The sequence below is a fragment of the Mandrillus leucophaeus genome, unplaced genomic scaffold (assembly GCF_000951045.1).
Source record: "Mandrillus leucophaeus isolate KB7577 unplaced genomic scaffold, Mleu.le_1.0 Scaffold245, whole genome shotgun sequence".
In the NCBI taxonomy this organism is placed as follows: Eukaryota; Metazoa; Chordata; class Mammalia; order Primates; family Cercopithecidae; genus Mandrillus; species Mandrillus leucophaeus.
Window position 1 is genome coordinate 188,586 of NW_012102532.1, and position 23,996 is coordinate 212,581.

At 51.4% G+C, this 23,996-nt stretch overlaps 1 protein-coding gene across 2 annotated transcripts in view; it reads right to left on the minus strand.

Moving 5' to 3' along the window:
- VWF (von Willebrand factor) overlaps nucleotides 1-23,996 on the minus strand; it is a 198,345-nt gene that overhangs the window by 134,116 nt on the left and 40,233 nt on the right. For both annotated transcript variants that reach the window (XM_011982933.1, XM_011982932.1), the window contains exons 8-15: nucleotides 22,440-22,562; nucleotides 21,167-21,278; nucleotides 20,136-20,182; nucleotides 11,866-12,002; nucleotides 10,974-11,112; nucleotides 9,688-9,788; nucleotides 4,637-4,832; nucleotides 3,664-3,879 (exon numbers count right to left, since the gene is read on the minus strand). In XM_011982933.1, coding sequence (XP_011838323.1) covers nucleotides 3,664-3,879; nucleotides 4,637-4,832; nucleotides 9,688-9,788; nucleotides 10,974-11,112; nucleotides 11,866-12,002; nucleotides 20,136-20,182; nucleotides 21,167-21,278; nucleotides 22,440-22,562 — 1,071 coding nt within the window. The remainder of the gene's footprint in view (nucleotides 1-3,663; nucleotides 3,880-4,636; nucleotides 4,833-9,687; nucleotides 9,789-10,973; nucleotides 11,113-11,865; nucleotides 12,003-20,135; nucleotides 20,183-21,166; nucleotides 21,279-22,439; nucleotides 22,563-23,996) is intronic.

The following is a 23,996-nucleotide window of genomic DNA, read 5'->3' on the forward strand; positions in this document are numbered from 1 at the left end:
ACGCGCCCTTTACCCAGTTTTCCCCAAGTGATCCCCAATTATATCTGTATGGTTACCAACTTCCTTTCCCACTATGAGTAAATATGTATTTTTCAGCATGCAAATGTGTATTATAATCATGGGAGCACATATTTTCTCCTCTTCTCAACCGCAGGGAACGTGCATTAGTCGTCTCTGAATTCTCAGAGCCTAGGATGTAGTAGAAATTCTGGAAGGTTTTGAAGCTGTGAATACTAAAAAGAACTGAGAGTGACAGGCAAGGGCATCCCCGTGATGATGACAATAATGGGTACCATTTATGGAGCACCTACTGAATGCCTTGCTCTTACATGGGCTCTATGTCTCACGCTGAGTTAGCTCTCATCATCCTCTTTCAAGAAACTTAGGCTGAGTGACTTGTCAGGGGTATACCTCACAGGAAGCAGCAGAGGCAGGATGTGAACCCAGCTCTGCAGCCGTAAAGCTCATGCTCATAACCATTATTCTCTAGAAAGAAAACAGTCCCTTTGAGAACATGTTGGTCCCAAAGAGCAGGGACACTCATACCTACCCCAGCAAAGGGGGCCACAACCATCTGCCCGCAGCCCTCACCCTCCCTGGCCTCCCACAGAGAAATACTGCAAGAGACACAAGCCAGGAGGAAGTGCAGCAAAGTGGCAACGCAACTAAGGGAACGGACTCTGTATCCCAAATACTTGGGTTCACGCCCAGGTCCAACACTAATTGGCTATGTGACCTTGCGCAGTATCGTCACTGGATGGAATAACAATATCCACCCAGTCTTTGTGAAGGTTGAATGAGCTAACATACTTAGAAGAATGTCTGGCACGTGGAGAATGCTCACTGCTAATAATCACCAATGATAATTATCATTCTCATCGCTAAGGAAACAGCCCCAGCTCAGTGGGCCCAAGAAGGAAAGAGTATTCTAGAGAAAGGCCTAGACCTAAGAAGCCCTGGCATTCTGGTGACAAAATTCCTTAGGGGCAGGGCAGGGAGAACAGGGAAGATGTGGGGAGCATTCCGCCCTTTCAAAATACCTTCCCTTTGCAGACCAGCTGCTGCCCGAGAAATGAGAACCTCACCCTGGGCATGCTTCTTCTGAGACCATTAGAATCCTTCCCCTCTCTGTTAAAATCCATTGCTCCAGCGGAAACCCACTGGCAGAACCTTGGCTATGAGCCTGAGCAATGGAGTTGGGGCCCTCTGGAGACACCCTGCAGCCTCCTGCTCCTACAACCATTCTGGACTTGGTGTTTGAAGGTAGCTGGGAAGGGAGGGGCTCTTTAATCCTATTAGACATTGATTTTTCTCTGCAAGAATGAAAACGTTGGGTCACTGGATGAATACTGAGGGAGCATAGGTTAAGACGGGATGTGTTAGACAATACAGTTGGAGATGTTTTTCAACCCCCTGAGCCTACAATGACAAGGGCACATTTTACGCATTAAAGAGCAGCTAGACTTGAGAGCTTTCTTTGTGCTGATAGGCTATCTCTAGCGCTGGCTTGGAGCCTTATTAAACTTCTCCTTTAGCCTTCTTCCCCAAAGAAACAATGCACATCTCAGTTTAGCAGACACTTCTTGTGTATCCACTGCAAGCCAGGGACTATACTAGGCCCAGGGAGGCGGAGACAGCCAGCCCTGCCCTGGTCCTTGCCTTCAGAGAGCCTGTGGTCCTGTCTCCCCAAAGGAAACACAACCAATTTGCAAGAGGAAAAAAAAAATGCATGTGCTTCTGAATCTCCTCACACCATCCCACAAAGTAGCTACATGGTAAGTCCGTGCTTCCTCAATGTCCCCAATTGGTGTGACCTCTTCTTATGAATAGATTCACTGGTTTAGGCAGCTCTGTTCATTTCTCTGGAAGAGAAAGTGGAGTATGGGTAGAGGGGACAGCTGAGCCTGAGCTCTTCTCCAAGTCAAGAAAGGATGGGGGCAAGAACCCAGGAGTCTTGCCCAACTGCCTTGAGTGCAAAGGGACAGCCCAAGGCCATCTGGTCAGCCTAGTCTCTTGTCACATAAACACAGACAGATCCCTCTTGTCCTTAATAGTCTCCAGGGAAAGCTCCTTCCTACCACCCTTTCTGCCCTATCGTAATGCCTCAGAAGTCAAGGCATTGTTTAACTGAATCTTATCCCCACTACTGAAGCATCAGCCCGTTTCCCCTGTTCTGTTCAGTGGAGGTTAAGAATGGCTGTTCATGAGAGATTAAAGAATATTTTAGTTCACCCTTAGTGTTTCGGGAGAATGTCCTAAAGTAGGAAATCCTACAGATGCTGCCACATACTGATAAAGCGTCATTTCTAACATTGGTGGACAAGCAAAGAATATTCATAAGCAGCACCTCATTCATTCCTCATTACTTTCCCCAATTTCTAAATAGCAAATGCTAAGGAAGAAACTGAGCTGCAGAGGGGTTACGTGAAGGGTTGAAGGTCACATAACTGGTACCTCACAGGAAAGCTGCCAGTAAGGACCCAGACCCAGTTGTCCCAGCCATTAGCCTGTGGCTCCCAGACATCCCAGAGCTGGAGGAATGGGGAGGGCACAACTGCTGCATGATGTGTTTGTCCCTTTTGCTCTTACTGTTGTCTCTGCTCCTCTTTCATATGACATTTCTACTTAAAACATGAGTTGACTCATTGGACCCAAAATATAAGCACTTCTAGGGTCTCCATGCCTAACTGCTCCTCAAATATAGATGCTAACTCCTGTCACTGTTTCTCGTAACTCCTCTTCCATCAGGACCATCTACTTTATATTTACATATATATGCACAAATATATATACACACACACACACACACACACAAGGTCTTCCTCTGTTGGCCAGGTCAGAGTGCAGTGGTGCAATCATAACTCACTGCAGCCTTAAACTGCTAGACTCAAGCTATCCTCCTGCCTCAACCTCCCAAGTAGCTGGGACTACACCTACACTTTAATTTCCAAATACATCTACTTTACCCTAAAAAACAGAATATCCACTATGCCTTATTCTTACAGAATATACTCCTCACTTCTATGCCTACTACGATTCTACCACTGGAAACAAGTCTCCTCTGCCAAGAAAGCAGCTTTTCAAAACCGCAGCCAAGTACACGTCCTCCAGAGAATCCAACAGGGCATAGTGAGAATCTAAAGCCACAGGGGACAGTGATATAATTCACCTTTACATAGCTTTACACAATGCCAGAGATTTTGTCTGTCGGTGGTTTGCCTGGAGTTATAAGCAAAGGGTTTGTATGTGAATTTCCCATTGCCTTCATCCGACTCAAGAGATGCGGGGACCCAGTGGGATCTGGGACTCACTCGCTCCACAGCCTGACCCTAAGTGTGCCGAACGAACACTAGGTGGCAGTAGCCACAGGAGACCCAAACTTTGCAGGGACCCCCAAGTTCTAGGCCTCCAGGTAGGAGGAGTCAACTTGTCCTCCTGGAACAGGCCAGAGTCATCAGCCGGTCCCCACCACCTGTCCTGCTGGGAAGTGGAAGGGAAAGGTGGGTGAAAATAAACCGTCCCCCTCCCCCACCCACGTTTGCCACAATGCCCAAGGCCCTTTTTCCACAGGAAATAATGCAGAGAAAGGGCTTCGAAAAGCACGCGTTCATGCAAACTATTTGGGGGGCGGCCCGGAGGGCGGCGGGCAGGGAGGGCACGCACCGCAGCGGCCAGGCTCGCGCCACGCGACGCGCACGCCTCTCCCCGCGCAGGCCGCGGCATAGCTGGCCAGGGCGCCGCACAGGCACTCGCGACCGTCGGAGCAGGAGCACACGTCGTAGCGGCAGTTCCGCAGGTAGGGCAGCGGGCTGACGGCACGATGGCAGGCCTCGAACGTGGGGGACGTCAGGACCGCGCATGCCTCCTCGGAGAACCTGGCTGTGGGGCGAGATAAGAGAGCCTGGGTTGTGGCAGGGAGGTGGGGGCTGCCATGCCTTCCCGGCCAACACTCCCCGGGAAATAGCCCAATGCTGCTAATAGAGGGCTGCAAGGTCACGCAGAAAAATCTACAAATGCCAACCCCACCTCCCAGTCCATTTATCTTACAATCATCTAACGCTGAGTTTGTGAGCTGCTGCTGCAGTAGACTGGGAAAAGTTGAACGACTAGGAAAGTTGAACGACTAGGAAAGTTGAACGACTGGGACTACGGACTTTTAAAAAAAAAAAAAAAAGAGACACGTCTTGCTCTGTCGCCCAGGGTGGAATGCAGAAATGCGATCTTGGCTCACGGTGGCCTTGACTTCCTGGGTTCATGCAACCGTCCCACGTAGCTCCCAAGTAGCTGGGATTACAGGCGCGCCCCACCACGCCCGGCAAATTTATTTTTTTAATTATTATTTTTAATAGAAATAGGGGCTTCCGACGTTGCCCAGACAGGTCTCAAACTCCTAACCTCAAGCGATCCTCCCGCCTCGGTAGACTTTTTTCTTTCCCAGGGGTTGGCCCGTGGAGGGCGCCCAATAAAGGGACTTTGAAGAGCAAATGGCCCAGTTCAGAGGATCAAGAGCTGAGGTAAAAAAGCCCACCCCTTTCCTCGCCCCCCGCAGTGGGAGCACTGCCTTCGGAACGCACTGCACTGATTTGGGGACCTCGAGGCTCTGCAAGTTCCCTGTCTTGCCCCCGGGTTCACATACTCATGCGCGGATTGAGGGCGCAGGGATCGCTGTGCTGCTTCTGCAGGTCCTGGCAGTCTCCGTGCAGCTTCCAGGCGTTCCCGAAGTCCTCCACGCGGGGCTCCGCCAGCCCAGAGGGGGTAAGGAAGTCGTCGCCCTGGTTGCCATTGTAATTCCCACACAGGCCGCAGGTCTTCCCGGCGTAGACAGGGGACAGCTGCGGGAGAGACCAGGCCACTCTGGAGCCGCTGCCGCCAAAGCAGTGGCAGAGTTGTTTCGCTAATGAGACTGTTTTAATAAAAAAAAGTTCCCCGGGTGAAAAATAAATACGAATTTAATAAAAGGCAGCTAAGCCCTAGGCCGCAAAAGGGGGGGGGGAAAGTGAACTGCAGTGTAAATTTACCAGCTCCATCCCTGTTCCCAAATCATCACAGCCCTGTACTGCCACAAGCGGTTTTAGAATTCATCAGATCATCTAAGGATGGAGAAGGGAGGCCCAGAGAGAGAAAGTGACTTGCCTAAGGTCAGGGAGGTAGTGGCGGAGCTAGGGTTAAGTAGGCACGTTGAGCCCAGCCCGAAGCACTCTGCCCTCCGTGCCATCCACACCAGTGGACCTGACCCACCCCACCAAGAGTCACGTGCAAACTCAAGGCCCCTCTATATAGGAAGACTTCGCACTGGTCACTCGGTGTCGGCCCAGCAGGCTGCCAGGTGTGGTCCAAGCTCTCCAGGAGCTCACAGTTAACACTACCTCCTCCCAACCTGCTGCCTATCACTCAGGCCCTGGGCATCGCTGAAGAGAAAGGGCCAGGAGCAAAAGGACTCTGGGGGGTGATGATGGGTAGAAGTAGGGGTCTGCAAGGGCTCTGAGGCAGCCTGCCAGGGTGACAGCGGCAAAGCAGCGGCAGAGTTCAAACTCCAGGCCATCAGTATGTGGTTTATTGTCCATTCTCAGAACTGAACAAAGTTCTGAGCCCAAAGTGCACATTCAGGGACAACCAGGAGAGTGGAACCTGCCCTTCTCCCACACAGCTGGGAGCATCTGCTGGCTTCTAGGGAGAGGACCCCGATTTGAAGGTGGAGCGGGGGCTGGGACCCAGGAGTCCTGACTCCCTCTCCGCATGTCATTACCAAGGTGGGACGACCTCCCTGTGTTGAGTCCCTCAGGGACTAGGGTCAGCTCTTAGAGCCCCTTTTCAGCTTCCGGCTCCAACCTAACAAGATGCAGGGTTAATAATCCAGTAGTAGGTCCCAGGCCCGTAGAAATTGAACCCAAGTAAACAGTGTTAAGGGGACAGAGTAATGTTTCCTTGTTTGCTTGACAAATACCAAATGTTGTCATGTTAGGCCTTCTCCCACCTCCTTATTTAAAATGTAAATCCCCCCCAACCCTGGCACATCCTGCCCCTTTCTCTGCTTTATTTCCCCACCATCTGTCACTTTTCGATCTATAATATGATTTACTTGTTTGCTTTGTTTATTGTCTGTCTCTCTCCACTAGAACTTAAGCTAAATGAGGTAAGGATTTTTGTCTGTTTTGTCTCACTGCTGTAATCTCAGCATCCAGAATGGTGCCTGTCTTAGCCCTTCCCAGGCTGCTGTAACAAAACACCACAGACTGGGTGGCTTATAGACAACTGATCCCGATTGCCCACAATTCTGGAATCTGGGAAGTCCAAGAGGAAGGCATCAGCAGATTTAGTGTCTGCTGAGGACCCTGCTTTCTGGTTCATAGATGGCACCTTCTAGCTGTGTCCTCACATGGTGGAAGGGGCTAGCTAGCTCTCTAAGGTCTTTTAAAAGGGCATAAATCTCATTCTTCATCACCTCCCAAAGGCCCCGCCTCCTGACACCATCACGCTGGGGGCTAGGATTTCAATATATAAATTCAGAGAAGACAGACATTCAGCCCACAGCAGTGCCAGCAGATACTCGTAAGTGTTTGTTGAATGAATGAATCATTGAACAAATCAATGAATAAGTAAGTGAATAACTAGGTTCTCCTCCTGATGGGCTGGGATGCAATGCCCAGAGTGAGGGCACCCTGGGCAAGGCATCATAACTGGTGGTGCACCTCCACTCCCTTCCCACCTCTCAGCATCTTTTCTCTCTCCTTTCTCAGATTTTGACGCTCCCCAAAGGCGTTTTCATTCACCCCCACCAGGCCAGCCATCACTCCAATGCCCCACTCTAAAATCACATCTTCTCCCATCTCCTTGGCTTATCTCAGAGGTCAGCTTGGCCAGGGTTAGGAGAGTGGGTGCGACACTTAGAGACACTTGCTATTTGAAATAAACCTCTGCTTAGTGACAGTTCTGACTAAATGAAGCCTGTGAAAGGGTCTTTTCCACAGCACTGTGCCTAAGGCAGATCTGGGCCCTGCAAGGCAACTAGCAGGCCAGGGAAACAGCACACAGACGGCGTGATTTCTGCTGGCTGGAGCCTTGCTGCCTGGACCACCAGCCCCACAGGGACAAAGCGTGCACACCACACCCAGGGGAAGGAGACCAGAGGGCCCCTAGTAGCACCTCCTCTTGCACCACCTGTGCCCCAGCTGGCCTCCCTCCAGCTCTCGCCTCCACACTGCAGTCCCCAAAAGCCCTGGGGGTCAGCAGTCTGAGGCTCCCTACCTCCTGCCCCATCTGAAACACCCCTTTTCCTGCTTCATAAAACCCACAAGATAGTCCCTTTCCATGAGCCCCAGGAACCTGTGTAAAGAAAAAGAAAAAGGAAAAAAATACACAGAAAGATGGTTATATAGGCCATGGGGTCATCTGACCTTGTCCTGAATCTTGGCAAAGGAAACCTCTTCTTGTTAGCTAGAACTGACACAAACCCACCCCCAAAGATAACCCTACGTCACCTCCCACAGAAAGAAGTTGGCCTCTCTTCTCCTCAGGGGAGAGACAAAGACCAAAGAAACCTGCAGGAAGGGCAACTGCCCAGGATGAGAAGTTACAGCCCTGCTGATCGAAGGAAGAAATTGCATGGGTGGAGAGCACCGTCTCTGTGAGGTGGGAGGATGCTGAGAAAACGGACTGGTCGGCCAGGCACAGTGGCTCACACTTGTCATCCTAGCACTTTGGGAGGCTGAGGAAGGTGGGTCATTTGAGGTCAGGAGTTCACGACCAGCCTGGCCAACATGGTGAAACCCCATCTCTACTAAAAATATGAAAATTAGCCAGGCATGGTGGTGCACGCCTGTAATCTCAGCTTACTCGGGAGGCTGAGGCAGGAGAATTGCTTGAGCCTGGGAGGCAGAGGTTGTGGTGAGCCAAGATCCTGCCACTGCCCTCCAGCCTGGGCAACAGCGTAAGACCCTCTCTCAAAAAACAAAACAAAAAAAAAAAGTGGACTGGCTAACGTGAAGCACCCCCTTGAAGACCGGGGTGCAGAAGGCAAGATTGGTCAGGACCCAGGAGACCCCAGTTCTCGTCCTCAACCTGTAACTAAACGACCATGAGGCCCAAGGCAAGTTACTCCTGCTTCAGAAACAATGGCTCTGTATTTCCCACTGGAAATGGGAGGTTGACAAGAGGATCTTCCTGACCTTCCTGCTTTATGGTCTGTGGTTGCAGATTTATTTTCATGAAAGAAAAAAAAAAAAGTAGTTTGAAATTCCCTCAGGAGCTCTAAGACAGAGAAAGAATATGGCCACACAAGAATGGAGGATGCCAGGATCACCTGGGCGATACCCCCCACCCTGCCCCGCCGCCCAGGATTATAGCAAAGACCCTGCGGAGCACAGGATCCCAGGAGGCAGGACGAGCCTCTCCAGGACATAATCTAGCACAGTCGTTCTCAAAGTGTGGTCCTGAGACCCACAGGGGTCCCTGAGACCTTTTCAAGGGGTCTGTGAGACCAAAACTACTTTCATAATACTATGAAGACATTACTTGCCTTTTCCCTCCTCATTCTCTTACAAGTATACAGTGGAATTTTCCAGAGGCCACGTGACATGCAATATTGCAAGATTAAATGCAGAAGTAGATATGAGAACCCAGCTGTCTCCTATTAAGCCAGTCATTAAAGAAATTTGCAGAAATATACAACAGTGGTATTATTCTTGTTGCTTAGTTTTGTTCTGGCAAACAGTTATTTTTCCCCAAAACAGTGATGTTTATATTAATGTGTAGTGGGTTTATTATAATTTTTTGAATGAGTTAATAAATACGTATTTTAAATGTCTCTAATTTAATTTCTAATCTGGTAAATATCAATAAACAAAATCCTCCTACAAGATTTTGGGGTCCTCAATAATTTTTAAGAGTGTAAAGGCATTCAAGACCAAAAAGTGAGTACCACTTTTTGTTCTGATGGGAAAGGCACGAGGCACAGAACTAATTCTCGCTCTGCCACGACAGGGTGGTGGGGGGTCAAAGTGGGAAGTCTGATCAGAGGAGTCTATCCTAGCCCTGGAAGTTCTGGAGCACTGGACCCTCCCTCAACTTCCTGTGCCCTGGTTGCCTCATTTATAAAATGGCAGTAATAGTATTTGCACTGCCCACCTGCCAGGGTCATTTCCAGAGAAACAGTGCAGACGAAGGCCCAGTGAAAAGTATGGACTGCTATCCAGTGTGATTCTAGGAGCACCGAGAACAAAAGGAAGTGGCCCACACATGCAGAGTCCCAGGGGAAGAATCTGGTGGCTTCCTGAGCAACCTTTCCCGGGCAGACGGGCTGGCTTTCTCTTAGCTGAGTGCGCCAATCTGGCTCTTCCCTTACTGCCCACAGTAGGCACCCGGGGAGACACGCCTGCTCCCGGGCCTTGTTTCAGCCGGGAGATTGGACAGCAAACCTGCCCCTCCCCAGCCCCACAAGAGCTCACCCTAGTCTAGAAGCCCTTGAGATAGCAGAGCCCAGCAGGGAGAATCCCTGGGGCCAAGAAGGGGCATCCAGCAGACACACACAAAGCCTCATAAACAAGAGAGGCCTGTTCCTCGCTCTGGGGGTGTAGGCCATGAGGAGAAAGGAATTCTTCTCCCACCACACAAAGCCATTCTGCCCAGAGCACAAGGGGTACTTTGTAAGGGTCTGGCTGCAGGGAGCCAGTGCCCCGTGAGAGGACCTACCTTCACCAGCAGTCTCCCGCGGCCGTCCCAGTCCATCTGCAGGTCCTCCCCGTAGCTGAGGCGCACGGAGGCCGTCACTGAATGCTGGATGCGGAGGTCACCTGGAAGCCAGCAGGACAGGATTCAGGCAGAGGTGGGAAGAGGACAGGATGGTGGCAGGCAGATGTATCTGGGGCGAAATGGGGTGTCTCAAAAGGACGGTAGCAATGAACAGCAATGACTCAGGGGTGGCTGGGGTGGCCATGAGGTTTAAGGGGGTGTCAGGAGGAAGGGTGATCACGGTGGACAAAGGATAAACAGGGTCCCCCAGGAAGAAGCCTCTGCACCCTGGCTATGACCTGCCATTCCCTCTACTGCCACAGGAGGGAGGCAGAGGCTCCTGCATCCTCGGCTGTAGGCGGGTGCCCTGGAGCAGAGGCGATCTCTCTAGCACTGACACCAGGACACCTGAATGTTCCTGGGACACTGCCACCGCACACCACCTCATGTCTGAGCGATGCTGTGTACAACACTGAATATACTAATTGTTGCTTCTGTGGGAAGGTGGCGACATATAGGAGCATACCCCTTGCCCTGGGGGAACAAACACAGCTCATAAGGAGACACACAGCATTAACACCCACGGACATGCTGGGTACCCACTAGCCCAAGTTCATCCGCTGTGTGCAATGCTAGGATAATGGGCAACAAAGTGGCCAGCAGTCGCGGAGAAGGAGGAAGAGTCTGGGAGCCACTTTGAGTGTGAAGTTTGGGAGCTTTACCATGCAAAAGCAGGTTTGCTTTGACAGACACAGTGCAACCTGGGTGAAGATACTGGACAGGTAGGTTTTTTGCTACCTCCAAGACAGGCCAGAGGGTCACCTGGCCTTGCCCCAAGTGGCATCCTCTGGTGTGACATCACCAGTCACTCCCGATCTCTCAGCGTCAACCTCTGCCCCTGTCCCACCCCAAAGCAAACCAGAACCACCTGCCCAAGACTCAACTCGCCCCTTTGGTTCAAGCCAAATAATCCTCAGTTCCCTTTTCCCATCTACACTCTGTCGCAGGCCTAGAGCAACCTCTTCATCTATAGGTTTCCTTCTCTAGTCTTCGTCCTCCAGGAAGCCTTCCTTTCTTGCAGGGATGCATGCCAAGCAACCCCGCCCTGCCCTCCAAAGATAACTCTCCATCACATTCTCATGAAAGAAGCATGCAGGTCCTTAAGGACAGTGGCCAGGGTTGAGGAGGAGGGTGCTAAGGGATGGGCTGTGCCAGTCCCAGGCCTGATGGAGCAGGACGAAGCACACCTTTCAGGAGGGGGAGCTGGACGTCCTGGCCATCCATGGCAACTCCTCCCCCATGCTTCAGCTTCACAAGGCTGTTGTGCAGGCCAGGCAGCCGGACGGTGACGGAGCGGGTGCACACGGCATCAGGGTCGTCAGCACACTACCGAGAAGGAACAAGGGTGACTTTGCTGCACCCCCTGCCTGCCCAGCACCCCAGTCCAGGACCCTCTTAATCAGAGAAAGGCCCCAACCCCAGAGAGCCTCTGGCCTTCTCACAGCCTACAACTCCCTTCTCCCAGAATACTCCATGTAAATGGGGCCCCCTAGAGTTGTGCAGCAAGAAGGCGCTAAGTGCATCCTTACTCGCACCTTTTCCCAGCCTGGCCCGGTCTTTCATAAACACCCATGGGCCTCTGCTTCACAGTGTTCCTCGGACCTACTGTTCCAAAGAGAATCAGGGACTTTTCTCCCCAGGGGAAGCCCTGTGCACTCTATTCGTCCTCATCTTGGCCTCCAGCCCTAGAGAAAGGAACCCACGCGCGTACCATAGAGTTCAGAGCAGAAGACAGGCCCTCCTTGCCCCCACCCCAGCCACCCCCAGCTCCAAACATCAGAGGATTAGTTACGGGGGCAAAAGGCTAGACCCGAGGACGATGCTTCCCCTGAGTGGGGAGCTGAGCCAGCCCTGAGACGGCATTACTGTCAGGGCAGGATGCCTTCCCCCAGCATCTAGGGAGAGAGGGGATGGGCTGGGTTTCTGGATGAAGGACGGGCTAACTGAAGTCTGGAAGAGACCTCCCTCGTGCACAGAAAGCAGTGGTCCACGCCTTCCAGGGGCTGCCCACTCAGCCCAGCAGCTATGCAGCACCTCGGGCTGCCACCCCCGACCAGCCGCCGGGCTGGCAAAACTCACCTGGACGGTCTCAATGACAATGGAGAAGGAGTGGTCCTGGCAATCCCGGGCCAGCAGGTACTGGCAGATCCCACTAAAGGTGAAGTATCTGTTGTCAAAGCTCTTGAAATGGGATTGACCCGTGACGAGGCACTCCCCTGGAGAGACATGGAGGAAGGGAGAAGAATGGGAGGTGAGGAAAAGTCCCCTGGGGTGGCCAAGGTGGAATGCATATGCAAGCAGGGCACCCTCTCCCCAAAACTGCACGGACATCCTTTGCCCACTCCAGTCTAGTAACGAGCTCTGAAAGAGAATTTGGTTCCTGCTCCTAAAACCGCAAGATGTCAGAGCTGGGTCATTCAGATCGAGGTCTCATTTTACAGACCGGGCAACTAAGGAAGGTGACAGAGCCACCCTCAAGTCAGTGATGGAACCAGGCAGGAACCCATGCTCCTGCTTCCAGGCTCCCTGCGGCCTTCCCTCCTCCTTCGCAGCTCACTGTCCTGTGTCCCCTGCTTCCCACTGGCATCAGTGCCACACCAGCCTCAGACTGGTGCCAGCGGAGTGCCTGGCCAAGGAGAGGCTGCCCAATAGCACGGGGTTCTGTGAACCTGAGTGTGGAGGGGCTCTGGGACACAGTGCCACCCTTGGAGAGTCCCTGGGGCCAAAGGGCAGAGGAGGCAGCCCAGAGGCAGGATGAGGTGGGAGGGTGAGGCGGGACAATCTTAGAGCTCAGCAGTGAAAATGGGGACTCCATCCTCCTCACCAGCCAAGGGGCGACTCTAAGGCTATTGCTTTCTGTGTCCTCAGAGGGGCAAGCCCACGCTGCCACTCCATCCAGGGCCAATGGGGAACCAGGAGACCATCTGCCCATGATCTCACCACCGCCCAGCCAGTGCTGACCTCAGCAGGGCCAGCTTCCCAGCGCAGGCTGACACATCTGTGGGTGAGGACTAGGACTCCCCTTCATCACCCTGTAACTCAAAGCCCTCAACTTGTCCCCACCCTAATTCCCACACCACCTCCCCTGCACCCCAGCCTAGGCCCCATGCTTCTGGCTCAATGCACCTCCAACCTGAGATCACACATCCTCCTGGAAGGTGTCCTGGCATGGGGAGGCCTCTGCCGACGTCTCCAGTGATTCTCCCTCAACCTGCCTGGCTTGAGGCAATCCCATCTTCAGGGCCAAACATGAACCCATTAAAGCTGAAAGGGCATCTGGATCCCTTCCCAACCTCCCCTATATATTTCCTCCACCTGCTCTCATCTTTGCTACCTACTCCGCAGAAAAAATATATATAGAGAGACTGTTGCCATTTGGTAAGGAGGACGACTTTCCCCACCCAGCCACTCTACGGTGCGTGCGTGAGCCCCTTTCTCTAAGGATCGAAGCAAAGATGAGGATGTATAGAGTGCACAGGGCTTCCCCTGAGACCCTCCAAACAGCGGACGCTTGGCTGTCTACAGCGCCGCCTCAGCCTCCACCTGAAGTTCCCCCTTCAGCGAACAGGTGCTAGACCAGTGCCGGAGACAAATGTAAGAGGGTCCTACAGACCATCCCATGTGGGCCCAGCTCCAGGGGCTGATGCTAGGCCCTGTCACACTGCCAAGGGGGCCCCAAAAGACACAGAGATTCTAGCTTGTCCAGGACAAGCTCCACAGGCCAGCACTGTCTGGCCCTTCTTGCTCACATGTGCCCTGACAGGCCCAGCCAGAGGCCAGGCTAGACTGTGCAGACTTGGACCCAGGAGTGGGCCTGCCTTTGGGGTGTGTGTGAAGGCAGGATTAAGCATGAGGTGCCCCAGGGATGTACGCGTCCCTCTGCCTGGTCCCCAGGGCAGCGGATCCCTTCCAGGACAGCATGGGTCAGGAGGGCACATCTAGCTCAGAGGAAATTAGGAGAAAGTGGAGAGGCCTCAGATCACTCCAGTCAGCATGACCCACCTTCTCCACTGCCTCCTCGAGAAGTGTGCGAGTGAGGGGTGACTGTTTGTGGAGGACAGAGCAGAACAGGCCACAAGATAGGGGCCAGGATCATCCCAGCCCATTCTGGATGTGCTGGAATTTCAGGTTCAGTGAGGTCTCACTCAGGAAAGCCTTTCTGAACTGACCATTTTTCAGAAATTATCATCATTCTACACAGTAATATGGTCATTTGTGTCAAATGTCTTGACCCCGGTGCAGTAAAAATGGGTGGGAATTCTTCCCCCAGCCTTCTCTGTTTTCTCAAGTGCACTCTTATCTAAACAAGAAAGTGGACTTCTGCCTTCTTTAACAATACCCAGGAAAAGAGGGGTCAATGAGAAATGTGCAAATATTTGAAAGGAAAACTTTCAGGGCCAGCATCTAATCCTCTCATGATTTCCTTCTCTGACCTTCACTGACTTGTGTTCTCAAGTTTCTTACAAATCAGAAGTCTAAATATTATTATTTAGCTTATCTCCTCGGTACAACTGAGGAACACAGCCACAAACACAGGAAAATGGGTGGGTGAGCTGCCAGGTAGCAGTTGGCCACGGGAGCTAGAACGTCAGCCAGAACCATGGGCCATGTGAACACGCTCACCCATCCTCTGCCCAGGATGGGACACTAGGATATTCCCCATTAGTCAGCAACAGGCAGTCCCAGTCGAACAGCGGGCCCACCACTAGATGGAGATGGGCACTAGAAGTTTGGTGAATGAATGAAAGGCAGGCGATTCCTAACATAGCACTAAAAAAAAGAACATCCCATCCAGGCTGGGCGTCATGGCTCATGCCTATAATCCCAGCACTTTGGGAGGCCGAGGTGGGAGGAGCACCCAAGGTCAGGAGTTCCAGACTAGCCTGGCCAACATGGTGAAATCCCATCTCTACTAAAAATACAAAAAATTAGCCAGGTGTGCTGGCGGGTGCCTGTAATCCCAGCTACTCTAGAGCCTAAGGCAGGAGAATTGCTTGAATCCAGGAAGCAGAGGTTAGCAGTGAGCTGAGATCATGCCACTGCACTCCAGCGTGGGCTACTGAGTGAAACTCTCTCAGGAAAGAAAAAAAAAAAAAAAAACCACATCCAGAAGTTAAAGCAGATCCACCTCTATGTGAATAAAGATCCTCCCTCATGAAAAACGAAACGGAATCTCTCACCTGATGGAAGCACATCACCTCTTCTAAACAAACCCTTTGGTGTGCAGCAGTGAGCCCTGGACGTGGCTGCTCTGCTCGGGCCATTGGTTTCCCTGGCCCCACAACCCTCTACCTCCCAAAGCCTTCCCTGCAGAAATGACAACCCACAGGCCTTTAGCAAAGCAACTCAGACTTCTGCCAGACGCAAATTGCCACCAAAGCCTGCAACATCATCTCTACCAAATGTGCAAGATGCATTTCTCTTTTTTTTTTCCCTGAGACAGAGTCTCACCCTGTCGCCCAGGATGCAGTGGCGCCATCTCGGCTCACTGAAGCCTCTGTCTCCGGGGCTCTCATGATTTTCCTGCCTCCACTTCCTGAGCAGCTGAGATTCCAGGCATGTGCCACCATGCCCGGCTCATTTCTGTGGGTTTTTTGTTTTTGTTTTTAGTATAGACAGGGTTTCACCATTGGCCAGGTTGGTCTCAAACTCCTGACCTCAAATGATCCACCTGCCTTGGCCTCCCAAAGTGCTGGGATTACAGGCATGAGCTGCTGCACCTGGCCCAAGATGCACTTTTTTTCTTTTTCGTGTGTGTGTGTGTGTGTGTGACAGGATCACTGCTGGAGTGCAGTGATGCCATCACAGCTCACTGCAGCCTCGGTCTCCCAGGCTCAAGCGATCCTCCCATCTGAGCCTCTCAAGCCTCTGGGACCACAGGCACACACCACTATGCCTAGCTAATGTTTGTATTTTTTTGTAGCCATGGGGTTTCAACATGTTGCCCAGGCTCGTCTTCAACTCGTGGGCTCAAGCGATCTGCCCACTCAGCCTCCCAAAGGGCTGGGATTACAGGCGTGAGCCACCGTGCCTGGCATAAGATGCATTTTCAACTGCTGTGTAGAAACCATCTCAATGATTGCTCCTATAAAGTGCTCATTATCCGCAGTTTACAGATGAGGAAACTGAAGCATAGAGAAGTTCAACTCATCCAAGTTCCCAAAGAAGCCAAACAGGGATCTAAACACGGGCAGTCTGTCTGGCTACAGAGCTCAAAGCCCTTGATACCACCTAAAACTGCCTCACGGGTTGGCTCCTACAGTTTCTCATATGCCTGATGTTATTCTAATCCTGGGCACTTACCAAGGAGCACAGGGACAACTGGGTCTCTGAACATAGAGACCAGGGGGAAGAAAGCCTTGTCTATGAAACATGATGCCCTGGCCCGGCTGAAAGGGTCTGACGGCACTCCAGAAACCCCATCAGGAGTGAACAGGTCACTGGAGATTTTCTGTGAACTCGAGAAGTCAGAACCCCCAGGAAAGCACAGGGCCCTCAGAACGCATCTTCCTATGTAAGAGGCATCTGCTCCGATAATGCATCGCTGTCTCTGTTAGCCTGGGGTGTTAGCCTGGGGTGTGGGGTTTATCTTCCTTCCTGGAGGCTTCAGAACAAACTGACGTTGATTCCCAAGGTCAAATTATTAGGGCTGTGTTAGAATCCATCAGAAATTATCTTGAACCAAACAAGCCACAAGTAACTGCAAGGCCTCCCTTCCAGCTGTCCAGGACAAGTCCACCAGCCTCTCCAGGGAGGCCAGACCTCCCCCCTCCTGCCCCACTGGCCCAGCCACCCCCCAAAACACACACCACTCCTCCCCATTCCAGGCTCCTTTGGGCTTTCCCCTGTGTCTTAGTCCTTCTCTGACCCTACTTAATGAAACAGCTTCCTGTGAGCTCTGTGAAGATGGTAACGGCCCACGTTTGTTGAGTACTTGCTGTGTGTTAACAGCCTCACAAGAGCCATGGGATGAGGTTGCTGTCACGAGCCCTACGAGCCCTACTTTACAGATTAGGAAACTGAGGCTGCAAATCATTAATAACTTCGCACAAGTCACCCAGCTCCTAAGAGATGGAATTCCAAGCAGGTTGCCCGAGTCCAGAGCCTGCGCTCTCAGCCTCCATTCTTGGCCACATTTACAGTCCCACGGGGTTTGGGACACAAATGAAAATTCTTCCACTTACCCTTTCCCAGCTGGATAAAAGTCCCTTCCACATACTTGCACTAGGAGTTTGAGATCCTATAGCATGAGTTGTTTTCATCTGAAGAATAGTCCCTATGAACAGACATGCTCCTTTCAATGGGAACTAAATTAGCAGAGCTTCCCCACACAGGTTGTTTTGCAGAGGAAGGGAAAGGAGACTCAGGGTTACAGAAAGGGAAGTCTGCAGGCTATGGGGAAGCCACAGTTGTCCCTAAGGCTGCCCTACATCCTAACCAGTAAGCAGGGATATGCAGAGAACAATGAAGGTCTAGGAGCATCATGCAAAACCCAGCCCCTCTCCAGTCCAGACGGCTGCTCTCCTGGGCCCTGTCTTCCCTCTCCCACTACCCATAAACAACACTGCACTGCACAGCCTCCACGATAGCCCCCAGGGACGCATCTCCTCCTGGATTAGTGTCTTTGTGTAACCTCTTCCCTCCCTGAATGTAGACTGGATGTGTTGACTTGTTTCTAGTGACGATAATACAGCAGCAGTGAGAGGATGTCACTTCAGAGACTAGGTTTTTAGAAGACTGTGGCTTCTGTCTCCACTGCTCCCTGTTACTCACTCTGAAACAATTCTGCCCACAAAAACCAGCTGTCACGTCACAAGGAGGCCCCAGGGAGGATCCACATGGTGAGAAAGCAATGCCTGCCACCAGCAGCACATGAGTGAGCTTCAAAGCATCCCCTTTACCCCCACCCTCCATCAAGACCTCAGGTAAGACCACAGCCCCAGTCAATGGCTTGACTGCAACCTTGTAAGATCTTGGGCCAGAGGCACCCAGCTAAGCCATACCCAGATTCCTGAGGTACAGAAACTGTAAGATGACATTTGTTGTTTTAAGGTGCTACATTTGAGGATAATTTGTTACACAGCAATAGATAACTAACACACTCTCATCTTATTCCAGAAAATGAAAATCCAGGTGTTTTTATTATTTTTTTTTTTTTTTTGAGATGGAGTCTCACTCTGTCACCCAGGCTGGAGTGCAGTGGTGAGATCTCAGCTCACTGCAACCTCTGCCTCCCAGGTTCAAGAAATTCTCCTGCCTCAGCCTCCCAAGTAGCTGAGATTACAGACATGCACCACCACACCCAGCTAATTTTTGTAATTTTAGTAGAGCCGGGGTTTCGCTGTGTTGGCCAGGCTGGTGTTGAACTCCTGGCCTCAAGTGATCCTCCTGCCTTGGCCTCCCAAAGTGCTGGGATTACAGGCAGAAGCTACCGCAACTGGCCCCAGGTCTCTATTTCTAAGATGCACAATGTCCACTCCTCCAGGGGCTGCAGAGCAGCTCTGGCCTGCTCCTCACTTTACAAGCAGAGCCAAGCATATCCCCCTCCAGAACCATACTGCCCATTCTTCCCATCTGAAGCTCTATCTGCAGTCATCACACGGGGAGCATCAGACAGCCCCACCGCCTGCTGAGTCATGGCAGGGTGTGGAAATATGCTCGTGTGCGTGGGTGCACATGGACCAGGAAGCAATGATCAACAAAACTCCCAGACTAGAAAAAAGATGGTCACAGCCAAGGCTTTGAGAATGCAGAGAAGAGCGTAGTGGTTTTGTTGGCAAAATATCAAACCACTTAGTAGACAGAATTGAAACTGTTTATCTTTTCATCAAGACATCAAGATAATGTCTTATATCCTCAGCAAAGTCATCTTCCAGATTTTGAACTGAAGACCAGAGGATTATATTGTCTGCCCCAGAAAACATACATCATGTACACAGTGGGTGTTCCAATAGTACTTGGATGAATGGACAGTTGGAAGGATGGATGGAAGACCCATCCTACAGTAAGTAGTTGTTAAGACTTCCCAATCTGGTGGTTACAAACATCTAAAAAAACACACACGGTAAACTCAATTCCTAATTCCACCCACTGTGGCTCATAGATCTCATACAATGAGTACTTATTTAGATGTTAAGTGTTTTCAAAAGTTAATTGCAGCAACTCACATGTTTTCCAAAGAGCTCCTTCAGTCTTTGACATGGCATAATTACGTTCAATGGAGCACAGACACCACTTTCAAGAGCAATCCTTTCTCCTTCGTGCTTTCTTCAAGGGTTACACTAAAGATAACCTGGCTGGGTGGCCATCTCTTTGCTAGACTAACTGATCTAGCCCACATTTAGTTCCAGAATTTTCGCAGTGTACAGGGCACTGGATAAGGTCCTGAGTTATCCTAAAGCCTTTAATTCACAGACCCTAAATACAATCCCAGGTATCCAAGCTCAACCCACTTCAGGCCACCGAAGGTTAGGACTAGGAAGGAAAAGAAAGGAAAGGGAAAAAGTAAGAAGTCAGGCAATTAAGAGTTCAAGCCCTGGCTCTGCCTCATAGCAGCTGTGTGACTTTGGGCAAGTCATTTAACCTCTCTAGGTCTGTTTCTGCTTTCGTGAGAATAAATTGCACCTGCCTCACAGGTTGTAACTGGAAAATGTTTAGTGCAGCGGCCAGCGCACAGAAAACACCACGTGAGTGACCACAGAGGGCAAGGTCCGAGGTCACTGGAAGGTGGGGCAGAAGGGAGCTCCGAATGGGCAAGGTTTGCAGTAAATAGAATAGAGTTGGGGCCAAACAGAGGAGAAAGTAACTGGCAGAGATTGCTCAATAATTTTTCCTAAGCAGATTTTCCAGGGCAGGACAGGATAGGAGGAATCATTTGGTGACCTGGTTTTCCTAACTCTTGGACCATGCCATGGTCTTCATGTTAGTCATTTTGGAAAATTCCATTAGAACTGTCCCTTCAAGCCTAAAGAATTACCAGGCCCTTCTACCTCTTAATTTTCCAAAGAATTTGTATCCTCTTTGTCTAGTCAAGTCAATCATGACCATACAGGCCTTACAGCTCATCAACCTTAATCCTTTCAGCAAACAGAAAATAAGAACAGACAGTAACACCTGAACACAGGTGTGCTCTCCCCTTTCAGCTGTTGCAGGGCTCCCACCTCTGGCCTGTGAATGGGTTAGCATAGCTGGTACCTGAAACCAGAGCTGGCATCATGTGGTTGCACCCAACCTGTGCAGAAAGGGCAACTTCTCGCTGCCTTGATGTGTGGCCCTCCCTGTCTGCTAAGAGAGGAGAGAAGCCTCCCCATTCAGAGGAGGAGGAAGGGAATGAGCGGCAGGTCGCCTACCTGGACATTCTTCATTGCTGCAGATCCACTGGCTGTTTCGGCAAATGCTGTCGGGGAGAAAAGCACAGGTCATTGGTGGTTCTGCAAACACAAGGGTATGCAAACGGATTTAGAACTCATGGTAGTTATCACAGTCCCCAAACGAAGGGATGCGGGAGAAGAAAGGAGCTGGTGCTAGCAGAATCTTCATAGGGTTAAAATTGTACAGGACAGAGTTTTGGCCACAAAGGAATATTAGAGATATCACCCAGGGAAAGAAATCCCGACAGAAAAAAAAAAAACTACCTGATGCCCCTGAAAATCTACTCAGATACCAAGAAGTCAAATTCCTGCCCCACACAGTGAGTAGCACAGCGCAAGACAGCGATATGGAAATGGGTAGTTCCCAGCCCAGAAGTGTGGTGGGCGGTGGCCGACTGAAAACCTGGGGGCTCAGCGGACACAGAAGGCTGCTATGAGGGGAAAGACAGCAAAGGGAGGAGGCCTGGGGACCAAACGAATTGTTGTCCCTGCTGCGCAGGGAACTGGCAAAGCCAGCCAGAGGTGACATCCAGGGGTGCTTCTTGAGATGACAGAAGCCAGGCTGGGCCTGGCCTACTGCAAGGACCAAGGGAGGGCAGACTGGTGTGAGTTTCCACTGGCCACTGCAACTCCCTACTACCTGGCAGATGAGAGACTTCAAGAAGAGAAGGACCTACGTGCTGCTTAGTGATACAGCCCTCCTCCAGGGGGAGAGGATCATTTACGAAAGCAGTTTGGAGGGACAGCTAGAGATGTTTGTTTGCATGTGAAGGATCCTGCCCTTCCCGACCTCCCCGTCTTCAAGGCTTATTTATCTGTAATATACTCTTTGCTCCCCATCATTGCCTGCCACAACCTGTCCCTAGCCCTCACCAGTAGCCTCCAACTCAGTCTCTTCTTTCTTGGCGCGGCCCAGGTTCTTTTCCACCTGCCACCACTCCTGCTGACCCAGCTCCCCTCCCCAGTCCCCTGGGTAGGTCTCCCAGAGCACGCGGCGCAGCCCCCATTACCAGGTGTTGCAGTCTCGAGAGAGGGAGGCGCCGGGAGGGTAGCGCTTTCCGGAATGCATGCAGGGACACTCAGTGCTCTCCACGCAGAGGCCTTCATCGAGGAGCTGTCCCTCTGGGGTCAAAGGCATCGAGACAAAGACCTCAACATTGTCACTGCCTCACTCATCCCACAACTATATAGAATCCCCAGGGGCGATGGTTGGGCTTCCTCCAGGAAGCTCCAAGAACTTGTTCTGTGGTGTTTATCTTTCACACAATGCAATATAAGGAAGGGAAATTCCTCATCTCCATACTACAGATGAAGAATGAGAGGAAGAATTTCGTTCCAGGTCATCCAGTAGGGGAGGCACAAGTCTGGGCTTAGGGCTTCTTCCAGGAAGCTCGAGAATGTGTGTGCTGCTTCCCTTACACATTAACGCAACGTGAGATGGGGAAGATACTCATCACCATTCCGCAAATGAAAGGAGTCAACAGTTTTGTTCAAGTTCTTCCAGTGAGAGAAGTCGAGTTGAAACACACAGGACTTCACTCTCAATAATTTTTTTTTTTTAGACTGAGTCTCGCTCTGTCACCCAGGCTGGAGTGCAGTGGTGTGACCTCGGCTCACAGCAACTTTCGCCACCTGGGTTCAAGTGATTCTCCTGCCTCAATTTCCCAAGCAGCTGGAATTACAGGTGCACACCACCACCCCCAGCTAATTTTTGTATTTTTAGTGGAGACGGGGTTTCACCATGTTGCCAGGCTGGTCTCGAACTCCTGAACTCAAGTGATCTGCCCATCTTGGCTTTTCAAAGTGCTGGGATTACAGGCGTGAGCCACGGCGCCCAGCCTTGCTCTCAGTAATTAAACAGGGGTTTTCCCTGAAGCCCACCAAGCCTCCCCTGACAAGACTTTCTAGCACAGAGCCCTTTTTCAGCTGGGCTCACACGGCACGCCCAGGAGATCTTTTTCCCAGATCGGTTCCCTGACACAGCTAATTGAGAAAGCAACTGCAGTTCAGATGGGCCACGAGTTCCCCAAACAAAGCCACTGTTGGGGCCCAGGCCACCCTCCAATTTCCCGAAACACAACTACGTTCATGGATACAGTACAATAGGACAACGGACATTAAAAAGACCAGCTCAATCCTGATCACGCTGGACATTTAAAAGCTTAATAAGAGTCTTCTGATTTCAGCAACGGAGAGCAAACACAAGTGGCCTTCATCTGGCTTCCCAAAGCCAAGGGTGCTGGCAAGGTCTCCGATTTGTAAATAAAATGGGAAGTTCATTACCAGGGCAGCTGCAGCCATCCACGCATCGCTCCTGACATACTTCATTGATGTGCAGGCTCTGGCAGGTCCTGGCGCAAGAAGACACACACTGCTTATACTCCATACCCGCAGGGCACACTGGGCCTGAAAAGGAACATCGAAGGCGTCTGCCCAGAGCAGGTCCCACCGGTGCATCATCTTACCAGTCACGCCGCAGCCTGACCCTCTTGCGCCCACTCTGACTGCTCCCCCTCTGTCTTCAGGCTTCCAGGGCCATCTCGGCCCCAGTGAGCCACATGCCCCTCTGAGGCCACGCCTCCCTTAAATGAACATCTTCCATCTTGTGAAGCCCTTACTAAGACCCATCGGGGGCACCCAGGACCCCTACCCTTCCCCTTGTGGTCATCTGCTCTCCATGAACAACTGGGCATTCTTTTGCTCCCCTTCACCTAAAACCCTTTCCGAGTGACACCAAACTCCTCTAGGCTCAAAACGAGTGGCCTCCTAGGACCAAGCAAGGAGCCATGGTCCCCTCTATCCCATCCCTCTCCTTTTCCCCATGAAATTGGCCCCAATCAAACGCCCCACCCAGCACAGGGCACATTTGCCTGCATGGTGACACTCATTCCATATTTATTTCCACTCTGCCGCAAGGCTGCCTTCACAGATACCACCTAAGCACTCTGTTCTTCCCACTGGAACCAGCTCCTCACGGCAAGGACAGGCTCTCCTTCCTCTACCTTGTAGCTGACTGATGCTCAGGCTGACTGAAAGGCCAGAACACATAAGCACTCCTTTCCAAGCTTTCTGACACCAAACTATTGCCCCTCAACCTTTTCCAAGATACATCAGGTATCTCCCCTACCCTACATTCACAGACCGAAAAAAAAAAACCAGCCACTCGGCTTTACAGAGGAGAAACCTGCTGCTAGCATCCTCCTTCCTCACACCCCCACGGCAGGTGGAAAGTTCGAATTCAGCAGCTATTTGCCACACACTGAGACACATGTGCGCAGTCTAAAGATGTGGCCAGCTCCTCTGTCTCATCTGTGGAACCATCGCAGACTGCGCGCCCATCTGCATGGCTTTCATCACTGGAAGGGCTGGGGAAAGAGGAGACTTCTTGTAAGGTGACCTCAGAAATCCCTACTTAATAATTTGGGGACAGTGACCATAACTAGGGACCCACTGAGACTGGAAGATGAAACACACAGCACCACGAAGGGACGGCGGTCATCAGCCTGCAGGAGAGGCGGCTGATATACAAGAGAAAAACTTAATCAAGGCTTTCTACTGTCTCAAAGATCACCACACACGGACAGGCAGGCCAGCGCCCTGCTCCTCATCAATTCAGGCGGGCAAGGCAGTGAAGACAAAACTGAAACTGCAACTACCAAGATCTTGGTGGGAAGCAGAGAACACTGTGTGAGTGCAGGGGTCGGATTTCCTGAGGGAAGTGAGGGAAGTCAGGTGGGGCAGCACGGAGGCAGGGGCAGGACATGGGGCTTTAGGAAGGCCGTTTGACAGAGGGCAGGAGCCATTCAGGAAATGAGTCCGGGACACGTGGCTTTGCAGTCA